The sequence below is a fragment of the Poecilia reticulata genome, chromosome 22, assembly GCF_904066995.2.
Source record: "Poecilia reticulata chromosome 22, P_reticulata-male-v2, whole genome shotgun sequence".
Taxonomy (NCBI): domain Eukaryota; kingdom Metazoa; phylum Chordata; class Actinopteri; order Cyprinodontiformes; family Poeciliidae; genus Poecilia; species Poecilia reticulata.
Genome location: NC_088851.1, coordinates 18,183,885 through 18,209,130, shown reverse-complemented (window position 1 = coordinate 18,209,130; position 25,246 = coordinate 18,183,885). Strand labels below are relative to the sequence as shown.

General features: G+C 38.2%; 1 protein-coding gene across 2 annotated transcripts in view; it reads right to left on the bottom strand.

Moving 5' to 3' along the window:
• Nucleotides 1-25,246, bottom strand: part of LOC103458525 (ryanodine receptor 3) — a 108,702-nt gene that overhangs the window by 66,050 nt on the left and 17,406 nt on the right. Inside the window, exons 2-15 of one of the 2 annotated variants that reach the window (XM_081603659.1) lie at nucleotides 22,819-22,938; nucleotides 19,982-20,086; nucleotides 18,803-18,823; nucleotides 14,311-14,325; nucleotides 13,728-13,802; nucleotides 13,519-13,597; nucleotides 11,926-12,038; nucleotides 10,886-10,985; nucleotides 9,298-9,391; nucleotides 8,474-8,548; nucleotides 7,552-7,708; nucleotides 7,011-7,175; nucleotides 6,326-6,447; nucleotides 5,332-5,512 (exon numbers count right to left, since the gene is read on the bottom strand). In XM_081603659.1, coding sequence (XP_081459785.1) covers nucleotides 5,332-5,512; nucleotides 6,326-6,447; nucleotides 7,011-7,175; nucleotides 7,552-7,708; nucleotides 8,474-8,548; nucleotides 9,298-9,391; nucleotides 10,886-10,985; nucleotides 11,926-12,038; nucleotides 13,519-13,597; nucleotides 13,728-13,802; nucleotides 14,311-14,325; nucleotides 18,803-18,823; nucleotides 19,982-20,086; nucleotides 22,819-22,938 — 1,422 coding nt within the window. Of the gene's footprint in view, nucleotides 1-5,331; nucleotides 5,513-6,325; nucleotides 6,448-7,010; nucleotides 7,176-7,551; nucleotides 7,709-8,473; nucleotides 8,549-9,297; nucleotides 9,392-9,803; nucleotides 9,934-10,143; nucleotides 10,360-10,885; nucleotides 10,986-11,925; nucleotides 12,039-13,518; nucleotides 13,598-13,727; nucleotides 13,803-14,310; nucleotides 14,326-18,802; nucleotides 18,824-19,981; nucleotides 20,087-22,818; nucleotides 22,939-25,246 lie in introns of those variants that run through there. The other variant, XM_081603658.1, reaches the window with a different exon arrangement.

The window sequence follows — 25,246 nt, the reverse complement described above, 5'->3', positions numbered from 1 at the left end:
ACAGTCTAAAAGCATGGTGTTTAAATAATTAGTCAGCATTTATTTCTATCCAAACTGTTCTTCTAAATATGGATATTATGTGCAGTGATATAATGATAGATTAGTGGTATATTTCATAGCCCTAACGCAAAGGCCCAAACTATTGTCAATATTCAGTTGTAGAATAAGTGGCAGAGGTCACTGCTCAATACAATGCCCAAACTTGTGGCAATCAAGAAATACCTGAAGACTTCTTAAAATAAAAAAATGATTAAATGATGGACATTCCTGAAGGTGACAGAAGCAAATAGATTAACCTATGCTATGTCTTTAATAGGAAAACACATTAAGACATAAACAAGTGCACTTGAGAGGGAGTAGTAAAGCTGCCCTTTGTGTAGGTCCATCCATAAATCCATGAATCTTCCTCTGCTTATCTGAATTGTTGTCACTAAAGAAATAGGTTTAGGAGGGAAATGAAGACAGTTCTCCTGCCAGTGACACTCCCCAGCTCAATCTGGCGGATGTAAATGGGATCACAGGTCAAAAAAGGGTATAGTGTCCCTCCAGCCGGGTTTGAGCTCCAACCAGAGGGATGTGCCAAGAAAATCCTCAAATCAGTAGCAGCTCTACTCTGAAGCACCCTAAGGAGGTAACGTAAGGCAAGGTAAGGTAATTTTATTTATATAGCACATTTTCAGCAACAAGGCAATTCAAAGTGCTTTACAGGAGTTAAAAGGAGATACAAACAAAATAACAAACCAAAGGAAAGAAAACAGAGGAGAGAAAACTAATCTAGTGTTGTTCTAAAGTATCTAAACTAAGTGCTCCTGTTCAGGGTTGTTAAGTATCTAATTCCATTTCTAAATAGTGAGTTCTCTACAGTTTCTGATAAAATAAGCTAAAGAGTGACTGATCTAATTCCTTTTCTGGGTTAAAGTGAGTACTCCACAATTCTAACTTTGTTCTAAAACCTTTTCTGGGTTAAAAGTAATATAAACTAAGCAGTGACTGCTCCCGTTAAGTATTTCTGGATTCCAAGTTTGTAGTTATTCTAATTCTAATTCTGATTCCATTTCTGGGCTGTATAATATTGATCTAAATAGTGCATACTCCACAATTTCTGATATTACTAATAAACTAAAATAAATGAGGAAAGCTCATTTCATCTACAAGATGCTCTTTGGGTCATAATCCACATCATGACCTGAGGTGAGGGTCCTGATGTGAAAGGACCAATAAACCAGGGTTCAACTCACCATGACGAAAATCTATGCATCTTCTGCTCCATTCTACTATCATTTGTGAAGAAGTCACCAACTCAACTTGAGGTAGAGACTGACTGAACATAGAGGGAGTAGTTCACCTTTTTCTAGTTGGGATTCAAGGCCATAGACTTGGAGGAGCTGCTTTTCACTAAGTCATGAACCATCCCAGTTCTTGCTGAAGGTCACAGCCTAAAAGTTTTCAGCAAAACTCACAAAAAGCAAACAAAAAACAAACTGATTTATAATTAAAAAGGATCTCGGATAACCTTTTCAGGAAGGACCAGCAGCCAGTTTGCTGATGATATCTTTTTTAAGTGGTGCTACAAAATTCAGGGAGGATTCAGACAGGTCTGTCTGCCAACTCATGCAACCAAATACTTGACAGCAATCTGATAATCTTTTATTGTACTGTTTTCTTCCAAATGTAGTTAAGTGACCTCTGAATTCTACACTGTTAAATATCAAGACATTTCATATCCAAGACAACCGTTCATTAACTAATTATTGAGCTTTATTTGTAAAAGCTGATGCCAAATTTTTATTAGAGTCGCTGTCATAGATGCAGCTCTCTCTCCCCTCACATGTCACAGTGATTTATGCCACATAAGAACGCCTACAGTGATCTCATATGCAAAATGGAGGGCGTTAAAAAGACAAAATGAAAATTTCAAATGATTTATAACACCAGCAAAAATCATGAGTCCGCTTTTTTTCACTGACAAATTAACCTTCAGAAGGCAATACATCAGGAACAACACAGAGGATTTCCATTTATCATATCATACCAAAGAAAAAGAAAGACGATTGAGACCTTATGGCAATATTTTAGGATTTTGAATTTAACTGCTTAGCATCAAATCTCTTTAAGATTTGATCACTGAAATTATTGTTGCAGAACAAATAGCGTTTGGATGTCTGAGGTGAAACGGCTAGTCACTATACCACCTGACATACTGTGTAATTGATAAAAGTAATTTAGGCTGTGGAAGCTTAGCAGCTTCAGTGCGCTCATGTTCGCTCCGGGGAAAACTTATAGCACTGAAACTGCTGACACCTTCACTTCCTGTGCCTCCAAATACATAACAGCAATGAAACACGCCTCAATTGATCTGACCTCTGACACTTCTCACAGGTTTCCTTCCATTCTCAGCTTACCCAAACATGCTGTCAAATTTAAGCAATCACATAACTCATAATTTCTCTTCCACAGCTTTTTATGCAGAGCTGAACATTAACCGATTTTCAGGAAAGTTCCTAAGTAAGAGGTCAGAAACCTTTATAATCCAGTGAAATAAAATTTGTCAATAGCCACAAGAGCTACATTTCACTTAAGATAACTTATAGTTTTTTTTTCTTTTTTTAACAAAACCATGAAGTCTACGAAATGTGTTTTTTTTTACTAAGAACAGACATTTTGTTGTTATATTTTGATTTAGAAAAAAAATAAAGAAAAAAAACCTTTCCATAAAAGAAAATGGAATAGTTTTCCATATTTTCATAAATATGGAAATTAAAGGGAAAAAAAAAAAAAAAAAAAAAAAAAAAAAAACAACTCTTGCACCATGCATGTCATCCTCTGGCAGAAATTACATGAAGATCCGCCTAAAACTAATTTCAAGATGATTTATGGGTTCTTTGTCATTTGTGGCCAAAACGTTTAAAAGCGCCTGCAAGTAGGTGAACCAGAATAGTAAAACTAAAAAGGTGTAATGTACAAAAAAAAATGATCACTATTTAAAATGCTCATCTATTAGGGCTATATAAATAAATCAATTCAGCGATATATATCGATATTTTCCGCCCTCGGATTTTTTATCCGCGAGTATCGATCCGTTAAACCATAGTGTCCATAGCCTTATAGCTCTTTTTAACGTCTAGTTTGTAGCAGCAAGACTCCGCCTCCCTCAGTCTCACTTTCAACTTGAGCTTAAAGTGCACATTATAAACTACACACCAGTTTTTAAATTGTGTTAATAGGCCAAGTATAACCGGAGTTATGCTAAAATAGTAAACCATATTTTTCCAAATGTCAGAGAAATATCAAAAGCGCCGCCATTCCCCGGCTTTTCCGATTATGTTAGAGGGAATGAGCTCCCAAGCGTACAAAACGAAACGAAACATTAGATTCCTGTGTTTTTGGAAATGTAAAACCTTCAAAAAATAACGATGGGCTGTATTTTGTTGCTGAGAAACGAAGTAAAGTTGCGCAAGTAACCGTGAAAGAGAAGCGGAACGGAGGAGAGGCGCGAACGGAGCAGCTGCAAAAGCAGTGAGATCGCGAAATTAATGCAAATTTCGACTGGTAGCATTCACTTCGTAATTAGTTTTTAGCCTAGCAGTTTCTGTTCTGTATATGAAGGATTACCTGAAGAATGAACATGGCTGAACGATCATTCTTATTAGCAACAGACAAAGAGTATCAGAGACTGAGAGAACTATGAGATCCTGGCAGTCTGAGAGGCAGCTACTCAGAGATCCAAGCAGAGGAATAGCGGCGCGGCGTAGCTGCAGGGAGTCGATCACTACTGGGTAAGGCGGAGCCACTACTTTAGCAGTTAGAAGAAAGCAGCTTACAGCCACGGCTAACTCCGGGAGCCAAGGTAGAAAAGCCTTTTTCCCCATAGTCCAAAAGACTTTTTTTACTCCAAAATGCAGCAACAGTGTCCAAAAGAAAAAAACATAAGTGCAATCATTAGCATATTGAGAGTATGCAGAGGCTGATTATCTCCCCACTATGCTCCTGGATTACCGTTTAAACTTTTGAGTTTTATGTCAAATCTACATGAATCAAATGACAGAAACTAATTCTCTCACTGCATCTTTGATTCATTTTGTCCAGCTGCAGACTGTTAGACTGTCCAATCAGAGTCAGGTATTGTGTAGGTGGTGCTTTTAATCAATTTTCAGTTAACTAAATTCAAGTCTATGGAACACAAAATGTAACTAAAATCACTCTGTCCTTCTAAAATCTTTCAGAAAATCGTAAAAATGCACTGAATTGCAGAGAATTGTAACGCCCAACAAATATCGTGATACATATCATATCGTGACCAGAATATCGTATATCGTATCGTGAAATTATTGTATCACTACACCCCTATCATCTATATTAGCGAGGTACAAAAAAAATCGACATCGAGTTTTCTGACAGAGATCTGTGCCTTAGAGTCATTTTGGAAAAGAATAAGCCCAAAGTCTGCAGCCACTTTATAGACTATGTCTAGTCATCATTTTTAAACCAAATAACCTTAAGTCAGATCATCTTTGTAAAGTAGATTTCAATTTGAATGGACTTTATCTGGTTAGATTAATATTAAATAAAACAATATAACATTTTTAAGGCAATTGAACCATAAAACGTGTTGTTCAAAAGGTGTATGAGATATGGCAGTTTGATCAGTTTGGTACAAGAGGTTCTGCAGCTATAAGCAATTTCTGAACAGCTGGATGCAATTTAAAAAACACAAACAACTGAGATCATTTTGAGCCAATACTGATATATAGGAGCAGTGGCAATGATTACGATGACATTTCTCAAAAAACAAATTTACTGAATGACTCATCCAATGGATTTGGTTGTCAATGAGCATCTGCTGTGAGTAAAGCTAATTATTTTTCTAGGTTTGCTGCAGTGGTTTTAATACAGAGGTGCAGCCTCTCCTTAAGTGCTTCATTAATGTTTAACAGAGTTCAGGATCATTTTTAATGACCAAATTGCATTATTTTTCAGACTATTTAGTTAAGTTCCCTGAATTTAGAGCATATATTCATGTTGACGCAAGTTTTTAAAGCATGTTGATGCTTTAAAAACAAACCTGCATTGATGGATTGATGGGTGAATAGATCAAACCTAAGGTTATTGCTTTATTTGGAACTTAAAAAGTATCTAAAAGTATCTATCTACAATAGCAACCTGACTGCATCATAAGTAGGTATGTTTTGGGTGTTGGAGCACTCACAGGGGCTGCATTGGTTTGATGTTTTGTTTTGATGAAGGCTTCAATGGTAGAGACAAGACATGCTTCTGTTATTAAGTAATATTCCATTATGCATTTTCACAGCCTTCTGTGATGGTATAACTCACTTCTTGTTTGAAGAGGTTCTGTCTGTTCTTGAGTGAACGCAGCTTTATCTGCCTCTCCTCATGCTCCAGCTCAACATCAGGGAGTTGGAAATAGGTGATGAGGTCATTCAGTGTTTGGAGCACCTCCTCGACAGGCAAGGCTACAAGGGTCCTGTTCTTAACGCTGAGGCAATCAAGGTCTCTGCGGCAGATAGACAGAAGCAAGACACATAATTACAACAATTTCCACTAAGAATTACGATCATTTATTGCTTTACAATTGCCCAATGAATCATAAAGGCAATAAAAGTACACCTATCGGGTAGCTGTGCGGATGTAAGGACAGGCAGTGATGACTAGCAGTGTTTAACCCACAAGTTCATTCATGTTGAATAACTGATTTCCGCTGACCTGCTAAAAATAGATTCTGTCGTATGCGTGGGAGGGATGAAAGGGGGGAGATGTATGTGTCATAGCTGCAGGAGGGAGGCTGACACCTCCTCACATGTTGACACGACAGGGACCCAGAGGGATGTCGTGGTCTGCGATAACAAATTAAAAATAGAGTCCAGTCGTAGTGGTCCTTTCTCAAAGCTGGCCTCCGTCCCTGCTGAAATAGTTGCCATTTACAAGCACCAGGCAGGTCCAGTGAGCAAGCTGCCTGTAGGATGGGCTTCTCACTCAGTCAAAACTCACAGGCCTAGAGCGTGGCTTTCCACTGGTGACATCACAACGTGTGAATGTGTGAAAGACTGGGTGGCTTTGAGAGATCAATGTTCTGGCTTCAGCTATAATCTCTGTAAAATGGTGCCACAAGGGAGTGAGCTGTATTGTCTTATTAGTTGTGCTCCTTCATCATCAGCAAGTGTTTAAGTTACCTGAATGTTTTTTTCGGGGTTTTTTTTAGGTAACTGTCTCAAGAGATCTCTAATTTGTTTTAAGTGGATAATTTGGTTTAATGGGTAATTTGCACATCCACAACCTTCCTCGCATAGGTGAGCAATGTTTTGCATACCTGATGAATCGGTTAAAGAGCAGTGTTGTGTTGCGGATGATTCTTGCGGCTCGAGACTCTTCGTGTTGACAGCGCTGCAGGGTTAACCCATCGTCCATGTGACCCTCAGAGTGAAGACAAGCCTTAAGGGAAAAACAGATGATTGGAAGATTCAAGAGAAAGATTTGAGTATCCTCAGCCAGCATTAAAAGACACTGACAAGAACATAGCTTAAAACAAGAGGTGGTCCGATTGCACAAGCATTACTGACTGCACACTGCTTTGTTAAGCTAGTCTAAACCATATATTTTCTCTACATTTTGTCACATTACAACAGACTTCAAAGCATTTTAAAAGGATTTTAAGTGAGAAGTAAAGCAGTGTTTTTAGGAAAAACGTTTTACCAAGCGTAGAGTGCATTTGTGCCAGACCTCTTTACTCTAACACCCCTAAATAACATTCACTGCAATCAAATGAGAGATTTATAGCGGTGTTAGATTATAACACAATTTTCAAAACGTATAATAATTTTGTTAGGAGCAAAACCAAAGAAAAAGTTTTCAGATTTAATAGGACTAGAATAAAATCCAATAACCAATCATCCTATTCACTGAGCTCATTATACCTGGACTAATCATCCACTCCAAGGAATCTTGTTTATCATTTATGTTTGTTTATGTTTATGCTTGTGTATGTCAATGCTCACTCTTCTCTTGAGGGGACCCAGTCGAGTTGATTTGACATCAGGCGCCTGATAGGACAGCCACAGACCTGTTGCTACATGCATGATGAAGCAGAGTGAGTCTCCATATTTGATCTCTGCCACCCCCATGCCCTCAATGTCCCGCTTGGGGCTCTGCTCCAGCTTCTCCTGTGCAGGTTCAGGAGGGAATGAAGAAAGCCGTCATGTGAAATAAGAATTACATAAAAATACAACAAGCAAATCAAATCAAACAGCCACATAACTCTACTACATATGCGCTTAATGGTTCAAACAATCAGTCTGAGGAGCTGATCTGCTGCATGATCTCATTGGAGTTATATTCAGGGAAAACATTATTGAAACACTCTCTAATTTCTAAGGTAGTTTTGTTGCATTAGAGAGAATATCAACCACAAAATCTCTCACGTCTTAGGTACAGACATGATTTGTTAGAACCCAGTAATACAAATCAAAGAACACAACGCAGGGTCCATATTTGTTGTGGTAGGTTTATGAAATTGTGCCTCTATGTGCATGTACTTACCTTTGATGCTCTAAAGCAGAAAGCTGTAGAAATGGTGTCCGACCTCTCCCGGTCCTGCAGCACCAACCCCCTGTCCTCAGTCAAGGCCAGGTAGTGACCTGTTGTCAGGTGACGTAGTCGAAACGGTTGCCCCCAGCGGATGTGGCTTCCACTCCAACTGCAAATGACAGAGAAATGCATGAGAACTGGTGACATTGCTGACGAGTTCATACAGATGATATTTATTAACATTTTGCAGCACTACAACCTCAAACAATAATGAAATTGTTGTGAATTTTGGTTGACAGATGAACACAAAGTGGCTCACAGTGCAAAGTAGAAAGAAATTGATACAAAATGTTTTACAAACAAATTTGAAAATGTGGTAGTTATGGTATGACTTTTGGATTTACCTCATTCATCCTGATAATCCTAAATGAATTCTAGTGCAACCAGCTGTTTTCAGAACTCCCCTAATTAGTAAACACAAGTGACTTGTGCTATTTATTTTCAGTAAAATGAAGAACTCAGACGTTTATTAGAAAGCATTACTGAACAAACAGTATCATGACGGCCAGGCAAAGCACAGCTTTAATTAAATAAGCTTGGAATCCTGCAGGGATCTACAGCTCAGGTAGGAGAATGTAATGACAAGACTTCCTTCAAACATCCCAAAAAACATCTCCAAATTTTGTCCATTGCTTTCTTTACCTGTTGCAGAAAAACAATAAGTTAAACAGGGTCAGAATTAAAAAAAAGGGATAATTTGTGACAGGAAATTAGATTTGTTGTAAAATGTTAAGGAAAACGCTGGGATTACAGAGACAGAAAAAGCCATACAAAATTGCAGACAGAAAGGGGAGGAAACTACAAACCGATGTAAGACAAATACATTTAAAGAAACACAGAAGATGGAGAAAGACATGAGGGAATTATTTCCAACCTGATTCGTAGTGGTTCCAACCTCCACAAGGACCTCGCCTTTGCACCTGCTTTGCCCGTCTCATAGTTGACTATCCTGGGAAAGCCAGACAAGCAGAAATGTTGGTTTGACTGTGGATGCCACCGTCAAGGTCATTCATCCTAGCTCTGAAGAATCTCACCTCTTGTGCAACCCTCATTCATCACCCTGATTTCTAGAGATGTCTGGCTCAAACACATAAACACACACCACCACATGGGGTGCATTCACTCTTTTTGACACTGGGACGCCATCCTTCAAACAGAGACACGTGTGCCCTGATAACCCACAGCGACACTGTCTATCAGCGATATATGGGTGACTGAGCTCAAAGATAAAAGAAAACACTCATCACCCTGTGGTGTCGGCTCGCAGTGGGTTTGATCTGGCTCGAAAACATAAAATGTGTCTTAAAGAAAAGCTGCTTCCGCTAAATTTCAAGGACAACACTCGGAGAAAAGCCAAAGCTTAAAATGAATTATCCAATACCGCCTCCATGTTTGCCATGCTCTGTTCTAAAAATAGACACTGTGTGTGTCTGTGTGTCCAATAGGGAGAAGCACATCTCCCAGCACCTTGTTGAGTGTGTGCATGGGCCATGTCTGTAGTTATGACCCACTTCATGTCCTGCTGGTTTTTTTTTTTTTTATTCAACCTTTCTTCTTTCTGTTTTAATTCTGCCATCTTTTGCTCCTGCAGATGTCAAAGTGTCCATGCTGGTCAGAGAGATTTTAATAAAGTGTGATGAAAGCAAAGGCAAGAGCTAACTCTGAGCTCATGTGTTGTGTTTTGTCAGTGTTTCACACCTCTGCTGTTCTTCACTCTGGTCTGATCCTGGGATGCTCACCACCTCGTCATGACCGTGGAATAGACGCATCACATGGCCACCCAACAGGTAGCCTATTCAAGATAGAGGAGCAGAAGGGGACTTAAAAAATGGTATTTGCTGCTGCTAGCCTGCTATAGAATGATGGTATGAATTAAAAGAACACTTTTATAGAGCCTTTCAAAAGTATTAATACCCCTTAAACAATATCCCATTTTCTCATGGTACAACCACACACTAAGGGCATTTCACATGGATTTTGTGAGACAGACCAAGACATTCCAGTACATGATTATGAAGTGAAAAGATTTTTTTACAAGGTCTGTAGAGTGGTGAATACTCTCTGAGGAAACACTTGGTAAAACTCTACCAGCTTCCTACAAATGAGATGGAAATTTTTGCCAATTCTTATTTCCAAAAGAGCTTAATTTCAATCAAATTACACGAAGAAGTCAAGTAACTATAAGTTGCTATTTTCTTAAAAACCTGTTTTTTCCTGTATCGACAGGGTCGACTTGACCGTCTCTGGTCTGATCCTGGGATGCTCACCACCTCGTCATGACCGTGGAATAGACGCATCACATGGCCACCCAACAGGTAGCCTATTCAAGCGAAGCTGGATTTAAAAATTATAGCATCATATTTTAACAGTCTTTTCCAGCTGTTAGTACTGACTAAATAAACAGAAAATTTTGATTATATTATGTTATTAAACTTATAGACATAGGCTATTTATAATATATAAAACAGAAACCTCTTAGGTTTATGAATTGAAAAAATTATACGTTCAACGGTAAATCCTCCATGAAGATGGCCGCAAACATACTTGCTACTCCGTGTCAAAGTGGACAGAAACCGTAACATGGCTCTCTGCTGTCACAGCAGTCTACAATCAGTGACAGCGCCTCCGCTTTTCTGTCTTCATTACATCTTGGCCTTTGTCGCACTCTCACATCAGTTATTTTGGATTGAGAAGTTGACGTTGCTCCACGGCAGAATGAACGATGTTAAGGTGTTTTTTTTCCTGTTCTATGATCCCTCCGCCATCTTTGTTTCTGTACCGCAAAAACTTGTTCCGCTTAAGCATGACCAGCGCCCTCTGCTGGATTGCGGCTACAACACTAAAAGAAGGTATAAACTGAGGCTATTAAAGATTAGAATTAATTAGTTAATCGTAAATTGATGGGTTATTATTTCGTGTGATCAGAATAAAGTTGAAACATAAGTATGCCATGATTTTCAGGTGTTTTTTTTTGTAATCATTTTGGAACACCATTTATATTTTCGCAAAACTTTTGGTTTGTGTATCATAAGAAATACCAGTAAAGTACATTGAATTGTAAAGTGGTAATCTGACAATATTTGAACTATTTCAAGGGGTATGAATATTTCTGCAAGACACAGTTCAATTATATAGCATTTACATGAGACAGGGCAGAAAATGTTAACTTATCTGCATTTTTTTGTTGCAAGTAAATCTGAATTTTAAAGACAACCTGTTTCAGATTAACCTAGTAGTTATTATGTTCTGAGAATAACTTGATGAATAGAACATGAAAAGTCTCTACCTTCTTCTATGTTGCTGCCAGAACAGATGGGGTGGACATTCCACAGAGTCTGCATGAAGGAAGCATCCACCTGGATGTTGCCATTGGAGATGGATAAGTGCTGCAGGAGACACCACATGGAGGACTTAATCATTCATGCACGCTAAAAAGATTTTAAATCCACACTCTCTTCAATATTAATGGAACAAAAACAGTGACTCAGATTCGGATGATGCCATATGTTTAGCACAGTTAAATTGAACTCACAAAATTAATCATAATTCTGAACAAATAACACTTTATAATTGAAGTACTGACAAAATCATAAAGCTGACTAACAGACATTTTCTACTTTTGGACATTGTTGCTTCCAGGAGGATATTAATAATTACATAAATGTCTTAAGCAAAGTCTTTAAAAAATATACATTTTGAGACATCTGTGTCCTTATAATCCTTGCTCCCTGAAGTGCCTTCACAGCCCTTGGGCATTTCCTGTCTCCATATATTATAATATGCTTGACAGCTGGGACAGATGACCAGATTGACGTTGGTGACTGTAAGGCGACAGAGGTCTTCTGTCTCTGAGCATGTCACAGTTGGGGGGTGCAAATGTTGCCTGGAAGCGGTCAACGATTTCATGAATCACAGGAAACATGTTTTCTGGGTAAAGAACAGTGATACAGTAAGGCTGGACACATTTTAAAAGAAGCCCTTAGGTGGTTTCAGAGGTACAAAAACCCCAAAATCATCAATGGTGGGGGGGGAAGTATGACAAAGATGAAACCAGAAGAGGCTAATTTAAAATGTGTTATGTCTAACAAAATTATAATCCTTTAAACTGCACACTATAGATAAAAATTCCCTTATTGTAGTCTAAGCAAAATGTTAATTTTACTACTTCGAGGAAAAGATTCCAGTAGGAAGGCATGTGCCAAATGGACTGGGATTAAGCTAACATTAGAATAAGATGAGTCTGTACTTTTTGCATAGACCTAATGAACACAAATTCAGGTGAATGAGCTCAGTCTTTTAGGTTTAGATGACAAACTTTACACTTACAAGGTATCTCTCTGACGACACACTGACAAGGATGAGGTCATCACCGATGCGCACTTTCTCTCCTTCTGACCTCTGTTTTGAAGCAGGATGGATCGTCCACCAGCAGGCTTCACCTACAACACCAAACAGTTTTGAATCATAACTAATTAAATTCCATCAATATATCCATTTCTATATCTTCATAATCCATGTAGAAGCTCAGAGAGGAAATTGATGCCTGTCCAGACGTTGGATGAAAGGCAAGTTACACCTTGGACAGGTCACCATTCTTCTACATGGCAACAGAGAGAAATTTTACACATACATGGGGAGAATACACACAGATATGTGCAGAAAAGGCTCCGCTAGGATTCACACCCAGGACCATTTGCCTTGAAACATGTCAAAAATTTATTTAAATTTCTCATTTTTATCCTTGTTTATTCCATGCATTTCCATAACTTGTGCATAGCTTTAATCGCTAATAAAGCTTTCAAGCCTACTTTATTTGCCAAGTGGGTAGAGTAGTTGTTTTGCAGCCAAAAGTTGCAGGTTTGATCCGAGCCTTCTAATGCCACATGTTAATGTACCTCTGAGCAATGGCATCCCCAAGTCGCCTCTCAGTCTGCACACTGGTGTTTGAATGATTGTGAGTGTGATTGGGTGAAAATGGTTCTAGCATAAAGAGCTTTGAGTGGTGGTATGACTAGAAAAGTGATGTATAAATTCATTCTATTTACCATTTGAAATGAATAATGAGTGAAGCAAAGAAATATTTTCTTATTAGTTATTCATTGGTGTAAACTTAATCTAATGGAAAGACAATAAATCCTGAAGAAATATGACGTTGTGTGAAGTCACATTTGCTCCCAGTACAAATATCTCAATATATAAAACTATATTCAATGCTGGTCTCATATCTTCTAAATACTGCAGTTCTTAACGCTAGATCTGCAGACTAATGTTTTACAAAAAACAAAGCTCAGATTCAGCCACAAAGTTCTGATCAGTGCACTTGAAGTGCTGACGAGGTTTTATTGTGCTTTTGTTGTAGAAGTCTCTAATAAAAACAGCAGATAATTATGGATAAATACAAGATTGTTTTGAACTACTCTACATTCTGCTCAGGCATTGTGTCATTGCTAACAGTGCAACATGATCACAGCCAGCAGAAAGGGGGACTAGTAAACATGTGAGTGCCATTGGCAACAATCTTTTAATGTCATATTGGAACAACTGCTCATTAAAATACTGCACAGCGCAGAATGAACAGCAGCAGCAGGGGGAAAATGTTTGCAAGTATCATGATATCACAACAAGACCTTCAAATATGCAGAAATAGATGTAATCATTGCTGACAACAGAGGCCCACTTTGAGTCTACAGCGTTCCCCGGGGAATAATAACTGAAATGTAAAAAAGTAGTTGCACAACTGAGTCATGAGCAAATAAGGAGGGAAAGATAAAGAGGTGGGCACTGAGACACCAGAGAGAAAATTACAGTGAAGTCACCAGACAAAGATAAAAACAAAGAGAGTGAGGGAACAGCAGAGGTGGAAGTAAAAGTTCAAAAGAGGAGGATGAAAGGAAACCTGCTGTAAAGCTTTCATTTTACCTGTTGAATCCTCCTGCAGGCCGACATCAAAAGACAGCTTATCTGTCTGGGACCTTGATGTCTTCAAACAGGCCAAGTACTGGTGGTCAACACACATGTTAAGTCACAAAATATATTGTGTCAAAGAAGTAATATTTAACAAAGAACTATTCTTGATAATAAAACTTTAATGCTTTGCTCAAATATTTGTGTGGTGATTGGTCTCTGACCATAGAGCTGAAGGAATGCCTCAAGAGGATGGCGTGTCCATAAAGCAGAGTCTTGTGTCCTCCGCTGTGTGCCGCCTGTACACATCATTCAAAAACACAAACGCAAAACACAGTTCAGAACAACCTCCAACCAAAGCGACCCTTATGGGTTTTGTTTTGTTTTTTTCCTACAGTTGCTTTCATCTTCATCTGACCTCTGACATTGGTTGTTGACCTCAGCAAAGCTCTTCTCTCAAGCATGACCTCAGGCAGGGGGAACATATCTCACAGGGAAGTGTGTGATATCCCATCTCACCAATGAAGACATGCAATCTGACGCGCCCACAAGAAGATGGTGCTACTGGCTCCTGTATCCACACGCAAACCGGATACGGGCTCATCTTTCCCGACTACAGACTCGTGGGAAGGATGCACGTCTTTAGTCGGCCGTTGATGCAATGTCAGTGTTAGCAAGGGAGGTTAGCACCATAGTTTTTGGTGTTGTAGGAGGGGGGAAGTAGAATCTCTACTGGGAGAGATGCAAAAGGGATAAAGAGGAGGTTTTGTTGGGGTTTTTTTGGCCAGCAACCTCTATGTTACTCACCTTCCTTATGAGCCTCTAGGAAGCATTAAGGTAAGAAAGAGTGCCATTGTTAAAAGGGATTTGTTGTTCAGCTTCGGCTTATTGCGTTTGTTAAGTACAGTGAGTTGCGCAATTATTCATGCATCTTGAAATTTCCAGATCTTACCACATTAAAAACACAAACTCTAGTTTGTCTTGTTGAGATTTTATGAAAACGTTCACAGAAAGTAGTGCTGCTAGTAGAATTTTAGTTTCTCTCCAACACTTAGGATGACAAAAGTATTCACTCTACCGCTTCAGCCGCAGCTTGATTTGTGTTTGTTCCCAAAGTATTTTTCCACCCCTGCTGGAATTTAGAGAGATTTTAGAGAAGCTAGGAGGGATCACATATAAGGATGTAGCTCTTCCCTCGGTTCAAGATTCTTTGTCAGCATTCTAATCAAAGATTTACAATGCTACTGGTCCAAACCAGAATGTTAGCTCCTAGACCTCTCGTGAGAAGGTGTGACATCTCACAGTTCTTCTCTAGTGTAACAGATTTTTTTTTTTTTTTTAATTAGACCAGACTCTGATCTTGTAAGTTGCTGTCCTCATTCTTGCAAGAATTGATAAAGGACTGTTAGAGTGAAAATTAACAATCTCTACTTGGTAACTAACAGTAACAGTTAAGTTTTTCAAATAAAAAAAAACTGAACACATAACTTGTGCTGGTATTTACAACTTCTTATGATGATACCTCTAAAGAAAGTCATGAGAAAACCTGTTACTTTGGAAAACAAACATTGCACATCTGTCTCAACACAAAATCCACAGAGTAAAACATGGCAGTACCATGCTGTGAGAATGCTTTTCTTCAACAGGGAAAAGGAAGCTGGACGGAATTGATGGAAGGATGAATGGAGATAAATACAGGAAAACAGTTTGGTACAGGGCCTGGGATTTAGGGTTAGTTTTCAGCAAGAATTCTGTGCAACCAGACAGAAATCGCTATTCTCAGCAGCATGAAGGGAACTGGGCATGCATAAAAGCAACAGAAAACCTGCTCAGGATACAATTGACAGAAATCAAATACTTTTATCTGGTGCCCCTACTCCCCTTTCTATCGTCATCCTGGGCAATTGCCCATAAGACAGTGGTGCAGAGGTGAAACTATGCGACCTGTGTACAGAGGCCTCAGTCCCCTATACAGCTGGCAAAGGTTTGAGTCATGGCCTGTTGACCTTTGCTGATTGTCTTCCCCCTCTCTTACAAGCCGCTATCCATTATCCACTCACTATCAAATAAAGGCCACCAGAGCCAGGAAAATAAAAAATAAAATAAAATCAAGAAACAGCTACTGCTGGTAGAGAAATAGCTGCAACTGGAGCAAAATGCAGTTTTACAATGTATTGACGGAGTAGATTAATCCAAGTGCACAACACATCTTTCTTATTTTTATTTTAAATCTAAATCATTTTCCTTCCACTTCACAACTATGTTCTATTTGTCAGTGTTGGTCTATCACATAAAATCCATATAGAATACATTGAAGTTTCTACATGTAACATGGCAAAATGAGAAAAAGGGTTATGAATAATTTTGCAAGCACTGTTTCTGGTCTTCAACTTATTTTAAAGTAAAAGGAATAAAGGGGGAAAAAAGCTGACTTGTTTTGCCAGTTTACAAAACACAGTCTTTGTCATGACATCAAGAAATTGTTTTTGTAAAAATGGTAGAAAAAAAGCCATATTTCACTATAATATGTAAAAATTAACCCAAGCAAATACACATCTGTTAAAAACGACTACAGTGACATTCTGCAAATTAATGCTCCCCGAACATTTGACTGCTAACTCTGTAACACGGCTGCCTTAGCTCCAATATGTTTTGTTTTTCCCCCTTCTCTTTCTTCTTCTCATCTCCACCTGCCTTGACTCGCTACTGGGAAAATAGTCCGCCTGTGACTTGATGCAGTTGTGCTACGCAGACTGCAGCACTGGTTTCCAGGCTACCTTTGTTCTGCTGCTTGCTCCCATTTGCTGGCTGAGGCACTGAGCTTAATGCGGTGAGGCACATCGAACTGCAATCACCCCAGCTAATAAATCGGGTTTTGATGTTGCTTTCAGTGCTGGGAGCAAAAAAGAATATCCTAAAAATCTTTTAAAAAATAAAAAAAAAAAAAGATAACACAAAACTTTTGGCTTATTGAACCAAACAGTGAAAGATGTTTGCACACATGTGAAACCTTTATTTCAGTTTGACATTCAGAGATGCAAACTCCTGGAATGTTAGCCTTAAGACCGTGAATGCATGGATGCACTGCTGTGGCTTTTCTCTCTAAATGAGGATGTGAACAGGACAGGAATTGGAAACCAGCACACACACACACACACGCATGCACGCACACTCCCACACACACACACACGCACACACACACCCTCCCAACAAGTCAGTCAGCTCTGGTTGTACTCTGTGTTAAATTAGGGATGGCATGTACACCAGTTGTTGTGTGTTATTTATTTTATTTTTTTGCAGGGACCCAGTGTGTCTCACTGCCTCCTGGCTAAATCAGCCTGAACTACCCATTTCCTTCAGCCACTGCCTATTGATAATACCATCTGTTCAATTGAGTATTGATTTCTGAGCCTCAGTCGAGACATATTCAACCTCCATTTCCCATTTATTGTTGCTTCCTGTGGTGACATATCTGCAAAGGCAAAGAATCATGAAGAGGTAGAGGATATTGAAAAGGGATAAACATGAGCTAAGAAAATACACTGAAGTTGACATAGTGAAAACGGCCATTTCATGGCCACTGGAAGTATAAACAACTTTAGATGTTTTTGCGGCTAAAAACAAAAGCAATGGAAAAACAGTAAGAAGAAATATCTGAGATGAGTACACGAAACCGACTACAAGATTTAATCAAACTAAAAACCTTCAATAGAACACAAGACTAACCTAAATGAAACTGTCAAGTTTTTATGCTGCTAAATTTGTTGACTTCAAATGTGTAAATGAGGTAGATTAGAGTGAGATTATATTCAAAACATTGTTGAATAACACTAAACAAAGCCAAGCATAGAGCTTGTTTAATTTTCCAGAGACATTAAGGTCAATTGCTTGGCAAGTATGATTCTTCTTTTGTTTTTTTGGGGGGGCATCTTAAGTAACTAAACCACCCACAAGAAAACAACTGTTGCTGCACACTGCTGGCCAGGTGGAGGAATAAGGTTTGACACTTACAGATGGCAAGCTAAGAGTTGTATGTAACTACAGCAGGCTCTTTTTAAGCTTTCTTTTTACTGAAGTTGGTCTCGTCTTTAAACAAATTTTTCTCAGTTTAGTCATTGCCATTTAAATGACATTGTTTTCCTTGTGTGTGTTTATGTCTAATAGTCCTTGATTGATTTCAACAATCCCCCTTCAAAATTTCATCCTGGTTATCATTCGGTTAATCAGACTCATTCATTCATTTTTCACAAACTATGAGACGTCAGTAACTTAGAAGGAGGTTATTTTTGACCCTGACGAAAGCATCTGCTTGATGAAACTGGGAACTGAGTATCAGATGTGAAATACATGAGTGGGTATTTGATGCAATTATTTCCAGCTATCCTCTCCAGCTACAGCCAACGCTCTCAAAAACACCTGCGAAAGAAATGGTCCTGACACGCATCACTCTGGCAGACAAACAGTCCCCCTGTGGCAAGAAACTCAATTCCTGGCATCTTCGTCTGTCTCTGAATTTAATGCAGGGGTCTCCAAAGTCAGTCGAGGTTCAGCAACCTACATATTTTAGTTCTTTCCCTGGTTCAACACACCTGAATCAAATGGTTGTTCATCAGTAGGCCTCAGTAGAAGTTGAGGAGGTAGTTGGACCATTTGAGCAGGACATTCATGATTTAAGGTTTCTGTGTTTAGAAAGATCCTTAGAATCGCCAACCATGCAGCATCAAAGAGGGAACATGAAAGCATGAAATTATGCTGGGAGCCTTTTCTTTTCTTTTTTTTTTTTTTTTTGACCACATCACTGGTGATAATTTTCTGGTTCATTACAGAAATAATTGTGCCAGCTGGGCTATTTGCATAATTTTATTTCATTTTATAGAGTTACTTTGATTAGAGGAAAATACTATGACAAAGGAAGGCTTATCCTCTGTAGTTTGATGTGCATTACTGAGTGTTGATCTGATGCCAATCCAGTATTAGAGCCACACTAGTTAATCAGTTGTAGACAAAAAAACACTAAAGGTTCTGGGAAGTCAATATATAAACCCTATAAAACAATCTATTACAGACTGTGTACAAAAATCCATAAGAGAGCATCCATCACTTCCTAGAACTGGTTCATTTATGTGATAAACTGTACTTCCAAACTATCTGTTAGTATTTAGTGGTGAAATGTGGTGCAGGAACCGCAAGGAATCAATGAGGTGGGAACAGATTGGTAAATTGATTACTATAATAAATACTATGATGTGTCATGCATGCACAAGGGATAAGAGGCTAATGTCATGATTGGTGAACATACCCATCGATCCGGGCCGCGTGTCTATCATGCACAGGATGAAGATTATACACAGAGAACAGAAGATAAACAGTGGAGAATTACACATCTGTCACTACAGGGCCAAACTAAAAGAAGTCTACTAATGCACTGTCATGGGCTCAGATTGATTTGTTGAATTACAACTTACGACATCCAAGTGATATTGATTAAACATGCAGATTTCCTCTGCAGTTCTGTCCCTAAGTTGCTGGGTCAAATCTAGTTCAAGATCACTTTTGTTGTCAATGGTATCCCCTCTGTCCTTATTATTCATAGCAGCCTGACCTCTCAACACTCAGAGTGCCCAGACCAATATGATGGGCCCATTTGGCCTTTTAATTTCCTCACACTGACTGGACAAGCTAAGGATCTTGAACTTAACTGCCTGCGCTCATTACAACTGCCTCTCTAAAGTGTGCAGTGTAGAACAAAGTGGGACCTGTACTGCCTGAGAAAAAAGACACATCCTATCCTGCTTTTTCATTTCAAGATAAAGGTTTCGCAAGGTCTTATTGAAATGTCTGATATGATAACAGGATTACAGTACCATGACCCCTTTTTCACAGCTAATTTCTAGAGCCCGTAAGTTTGCATGTCCTTTTAGGAGGCTGTGCACAAAATGTTGCACCCTTCTTCCTTTTCACCACAGCCCAACAGCAATATTTAGTGGCAACTCTTTGTATTTGTATCTTTACACTATTTGTCACTTATGATATAGTTATTTTACCGGTACAAATTCTTTTCATTTTTTATTTCACTTGTATTGGTTTTTTATGTTAGTTGGGTACAAGAAATACATAAGCGCTTTTTCCTCACTGATGCAAACATGTGCTGTTATTGTATGTCTGCAATTAGTTGTGCAAACTAAATTAAGCAACCATTGCACTGATTACGTACTACTCCTTCCCCAGTTGTTGCTGGGCGCTGTTGGTCAGATGGTCAAAAGGAGAATGTTCTGGATTTTCCCTCACCAACAGAAAAGACAAATTTGGTTGTTTTGAAATATAGCAATTGAATTACTCACAATTATTCATTTAAATTAAAGGATCATTACTCATCACTCGCATTCATGCAGAACAAGAGAAAAATTTTCATATTGTGTGCACTGTATGGATGGTTAATGGTAAGTATAATGGTGGAGATCAGTGTGCTCTCACTCACCCCTTCACTGTTCTGTCCACTTTTAGCGAGCATTTCCTGTAGAGCCCGTACTGATAGAGATTGCTCCAGCACAAAGGTACAGATGCACAGGTCTGGGGGAACATACTGCAACAACAACAAACAGCACATGGTTAATAATTGTAACAGATTTATGTTGTCAGTAATGTTTGTCTTTATTATTAATTGAATGATTGCTAGCGTGAGATCCTATCTTTACTCATTTAAAAAATGTTAATGTTTTATTGCATCATCAAAAAGACTTAATTTAGCAATATCATCAACAAAACAGTTTGGAAGATGTGAATGGTAAATATCGAGAAATAACCAAAAACCCAGATTATCATTATAATCAAAAAATCACAAAGGAACAAAATATTACATAAACTTTTTGGTTGCTAAACACGTCTTACTGTATTTAGTGCGTTAAAAGCGTTTTCCAGATGCAAAATGTTTTTTGCTAAGCCAGAAAAAGAAAGTTGCAGGGATGCTGTGATTAGATTCCCACTTGTAAAATCACCGCTGACTGCTGCAGTTTTATCTGTTTCAAACAGAGTTCATTCTAAACGGGTGGGTGACATTCATTAAATTGCACTTCGCAGACATTAACCTTAGCTTCTCTCTGGTTGGTCAGTGTATAGCAGCTAAGTCTTAGAAGAAGCACAATTAGATATATTGAAAAAAAACAAATTGCATTCAAAAATCCAACTCAGGGCAGAACCAGACGGGACAGCTGATTCTCTGACAGAATGAGGAAGCTGCTGTGGGGACATTGAGGCTAAAAGATAAATGGTACTAACCTGAAAACTCTGGCTGCCTCCTCCCTCAGTTCTGAACTCGTTTTTAAGTAGATCATTCATGCAGGTCAATCTAACCTCATTTTATGCTAACTTTACACTCTTTGTCACCCAGCTGTTTAAAATCTGAGATCATTTATTTTAACATCTCATTAGCTAAATTATTTCTATTTGTTAGATGCAATAATAAAAAATAGATTTTTTTACTTTCTTATCCAATGGTTTTTATTTTTTATTTTTTGTGTTTGGTAGAAATGCAAATTAAACTGTATGACTAATTTTTGAAGACATGTCCTGCTGTCATTTAGTCAAACTAAGGTGTTTGGCCATAATCATTATTGTTATATTTAGAAAAAATAGGGGAAACTTACCAGTCTGAGAACGCCGTCCCAATTATGATGTGCCACAATAAATCAAGTAACAAGTAGCCAGAGCACAAACTCAGGAAAAATATAAAAATCACTACTTTCTGAGAAAATAGTGACTTAAATGTTTTTAATGCTAAAACATATGATACTTATCAGCTGATTGCACCTGATAAATAAGAAATCCCAAATCCTAAAAGTATCCAAAATTAGGAATATACATTTTGTAGATATTGATTGCCAAACTGAGATAGTGTTACATGTATAATAGTTAGCGGGCCTTCCTTCAGTGGTCATATTGAGTGTCTGACAGACAAAAGCAGCTGGTTGTAAATCACGTCCAAGCAGCTGTTCACAGACCGATTGATGCCACCATTTAAACAGTACGCTCTTTAAATCAACCCGGTTCTTTGCTCCATTAGCTAGTTTACCCAGGAAAAAAAGTGCTCCTATTGAATCATACACCTCTAAATGGCACTCTTGGGCTGCTTTTTTTATTTTTTCAAACCACTGTCATTGCTCCCAAAACTGGGGTGATGCTTTTCATAAAACAGCAGGTAATGAAGACAAAGTGCCTGAAAGAGAGAATATCCATCATGCCTGTCAGGTGTAATTACCATCCAATATGGACTGAAAGCCTAACTTCCCTCTTAGGGACACACATACAGTTGGTGAGACATAAAACATACAAAACTCTACCAGTTCATGGATATTTGAATTCATGCAAATTTAAATTAGACCCTTTAGCTTTGCCCCTTTTCTTTTATCTTGTCCCTCTCGTGTTTCTTTAATTTTTAACCTATCAGATGGTGCTACCTTTAACTGGCTTAATCTCAGAGACAAACAACCTGAGTGAAATGCTCTTTGCAGGCATTATGTCCTCTACAGTTTTATAGTAAAGCATCAATGCTAGATGAGCAGAAGAAAGCTTGTGGTGATTTAAAAGCCAAGAACATAGACCATTAATAAAGTATTCTTATCTAATAAGCGAAACACTTGACTGTGGGTGTGCTCCATAATATGGATTCTGTACTGATAAATGCATTAAAGTGGCAACCAAGCTGTTTACAAAATGAAACAATTATATTTTCCTAATTACAAACCTGCAAATGCAATTTTAACAACAATAAAACAACAGGCAAATACAGTCAACGCTGCTTTGGAACAATTCCTCAAACATATCCCAGAGTGTAATTTCAGAGTTTTTTTTTATCATCTTACAGCAGTCCCACAGAGATGTGATGCTGCAGCCGAACCTTAGGAGAAACTCATCAGTGAGACTGCGGTCGATTTAAGCTGCTATTTTTTTTTTCCATTTGTTTTTTGCTTTGAGGAAGCATTGGACTGCTGCTTTAAGCTTTTTAGCCTGGCTTCACCAATTGTCCGGTCCAAAATAAGAACACAATTCACAGATGTCTCTTATCTAAACGGATGGATTCTTCCATGCGATCCACATTTTTACAGTCTGCTTTATATGGCATTTGTTGGTTACGTTAGTGTATGTGTGCATGACCGTAGGGTTTATTATGTAAATGCAATGAAAACAAATGTAATCGAATCAAGTTCATGACTCTGAGCAGAGCTGCCTCGCTGCAGTATCATGCATCTGGGTTCCACAGAAACATTTTAATTTTTTTTTATTGAGATTCAAATGGCGCCAATTCTGGAGTCAACCTACCTTCGCCTCAGATGTTGGCTCCAGGTAACATAGGCGATTGCCCAGCCCTTCAGCAGCCAGGCAGAACTTACGATTCTCCTTCTGGATGCAGGCCACACATTGGAGAACCACTTCATCATCCTGTCAAGACAAAATTGACTTCAGCTTGTGCCTTTGTGCTAACAAGAAGTTTGTTTGGCTGCGTGAGCGCGTGTGTGGGTGTCACATCCTGAGAGAATCCACGTCTACCCACACACATGCCAATTCTAGCTTTGTGATCATGGGAGATTCTTGTAGAGTGTTGGTTTGTGAATAAAGAGGTTCTTCCCAACAGAGAAAAAAGCAAACAGTAAGCAGAAGCCAAAAGAGAACTCTAAAAATATTCTGAACAAATAATGGTTGAATTGAATCCAAAATGTGCAGCATGACAAAAATATATAAATTTCTGCAGAATGCAAGAAGGAAGTTAAACTTTTCATAATAAATTGTTTCAGTTAACTGAAGTCAAAGGTTGTAATCACCAACTTTTAAGACACTTTCGTGTTTGTAAGGTGTTGGATGCTGACTGGGGATTCATCCTAAATCCTAACCCTTCATGCATAATATTTAACCATGAGAATAGGCTCTTGGAGAGGAAGCTTTTAACATCGCATGGCCATCATGATTTTAAAAACGTTCAATTTCAAAGCAAGAACTATGGCCAAAAAGAAGTTGATGACTGCCCTGGTTAGCTGCCAGTAAAGTATTCATAACTGTCCCTTGTGGGGTTTACTTTGGCTGATGAAGAATATAAAAAAAAGAAAAGAAAGAATAAATAAAAACAAATTCTCACTGGATTTCCCAAGTCTGAAAACAAACATCTGACGCCACTGTTGTGTAAAATACTTGACTGTATTTAAAGCATTGGCTTTGTAAATGCTGAACTGGACACAGCTACTCTTCAGTACAGCAGGGCAAGCAGAAATCTGCTGATATTGGCTGCCGTGGGACAGCGAAGGGGGGCTTCTGCACAATTGCCAGCTCCATTATTTAATGCAAGGGAATTGTGCTGAGAGCAGGGTGCAGCAGCACTAGTGGTAGTAACAGCAGAGCTCCCCTTTATAGTGCTACATTGCAGCACGCTGCGTTTGCAGCACACAGTCAGAAATAGAGAAGACTGGTACTGGACAGAGCAATGAGATACAGCTTTGCAGATGTACAGTATGAAATTCACTATGACAATCCTCAGGGTCATGACAACCACGTTTAATGCACATGTAGATAGCAGATGATGTTAAAACAGAGTTTTGTTTTTGTTTTTTTCTTAGTAAATGGTTACTATCACACCATTTTGGATTCAAGGAGTCCAAACTCCTTTCTTCATTTCGGTCTTTGGTGTAATCTTCAAAAATGCAATAATTAAAACTAATAAAATAAGAAATAGAGAAAGTTTAAGAAATCTGAACAATTGGCCTTGTGATTATTTAATTAACTTTTAACTGACTTTTTAAGCAATTGAGCATTGCTCTTTTCTTTTACTTTGAACTTAAATTATTGCATTTCATTTTTTTACAATTCTGATTTTAAGATATGTACCCATTGAATTTAGATTTCAGCTGTCACCTACTTTTATGTATTTGAAACTTTTTAATTTTATCTTAATATCTTTATTTGCATTTTTCTTGTTCCTTTTTTCTAGTTTTAAGATTGTTCTAAAATTACTTTCTATTGTTTTAAATCTTAGTTTTATAAGCTTACTTCAGCCATGATATTTATGACATTTATAACACCCCGCTCTAATCAGTCAATTTAAATATGAAGTTAATTATAATTATAGTAATTATAATTCTTTCAAACGTATGTCAATTTTTATACAAAATTAAATATCAGCCGTAAAAAACTCTTTTTAATAATCAGTCCCATATGAAAAACTTTGCTGTTCGCTGTCTGGCTTGATAAACAGCTTGGAAATTAAAAAGCAACAAATATAGGTTCAAATTTAGTGCTGCTTCCGTTTTGAAATATTTGATCATTTGGAAAAATTTAGTTTATTTGTTTAGAAGCTCTCCTTCTTTTTCTGCACTTTTCCGCTGCCCTTGTTTGTCAAGCACACACTGGACAATAAGCTACCCAGATCAAAGATAAAAGTAGCCAATAAATAATGAATACAATTTTAAAGAAAAGACTGGAAGGTCTTTTTATTGAACTATTGATTATGGACGGTGGAGGTTTGGGTTTATAGTTTGTGTTTTTATCCATACTGCAGATTTTACTGTACAATATATGCCAGAGGGAGAAGATACGCAAGAGCGAGCACTGACAACTGGAATTGATAGTGTCGTTCATGGGTTTTATGGCAAAGGCTTTGGATGATGCTAACTTGCAGAAATCAATATAAAAATGTTATTCAACTCAGATGTAGATTGAAATTAATAGCCCTTTATGGCAACCCAACACTTGGCTTGGATAG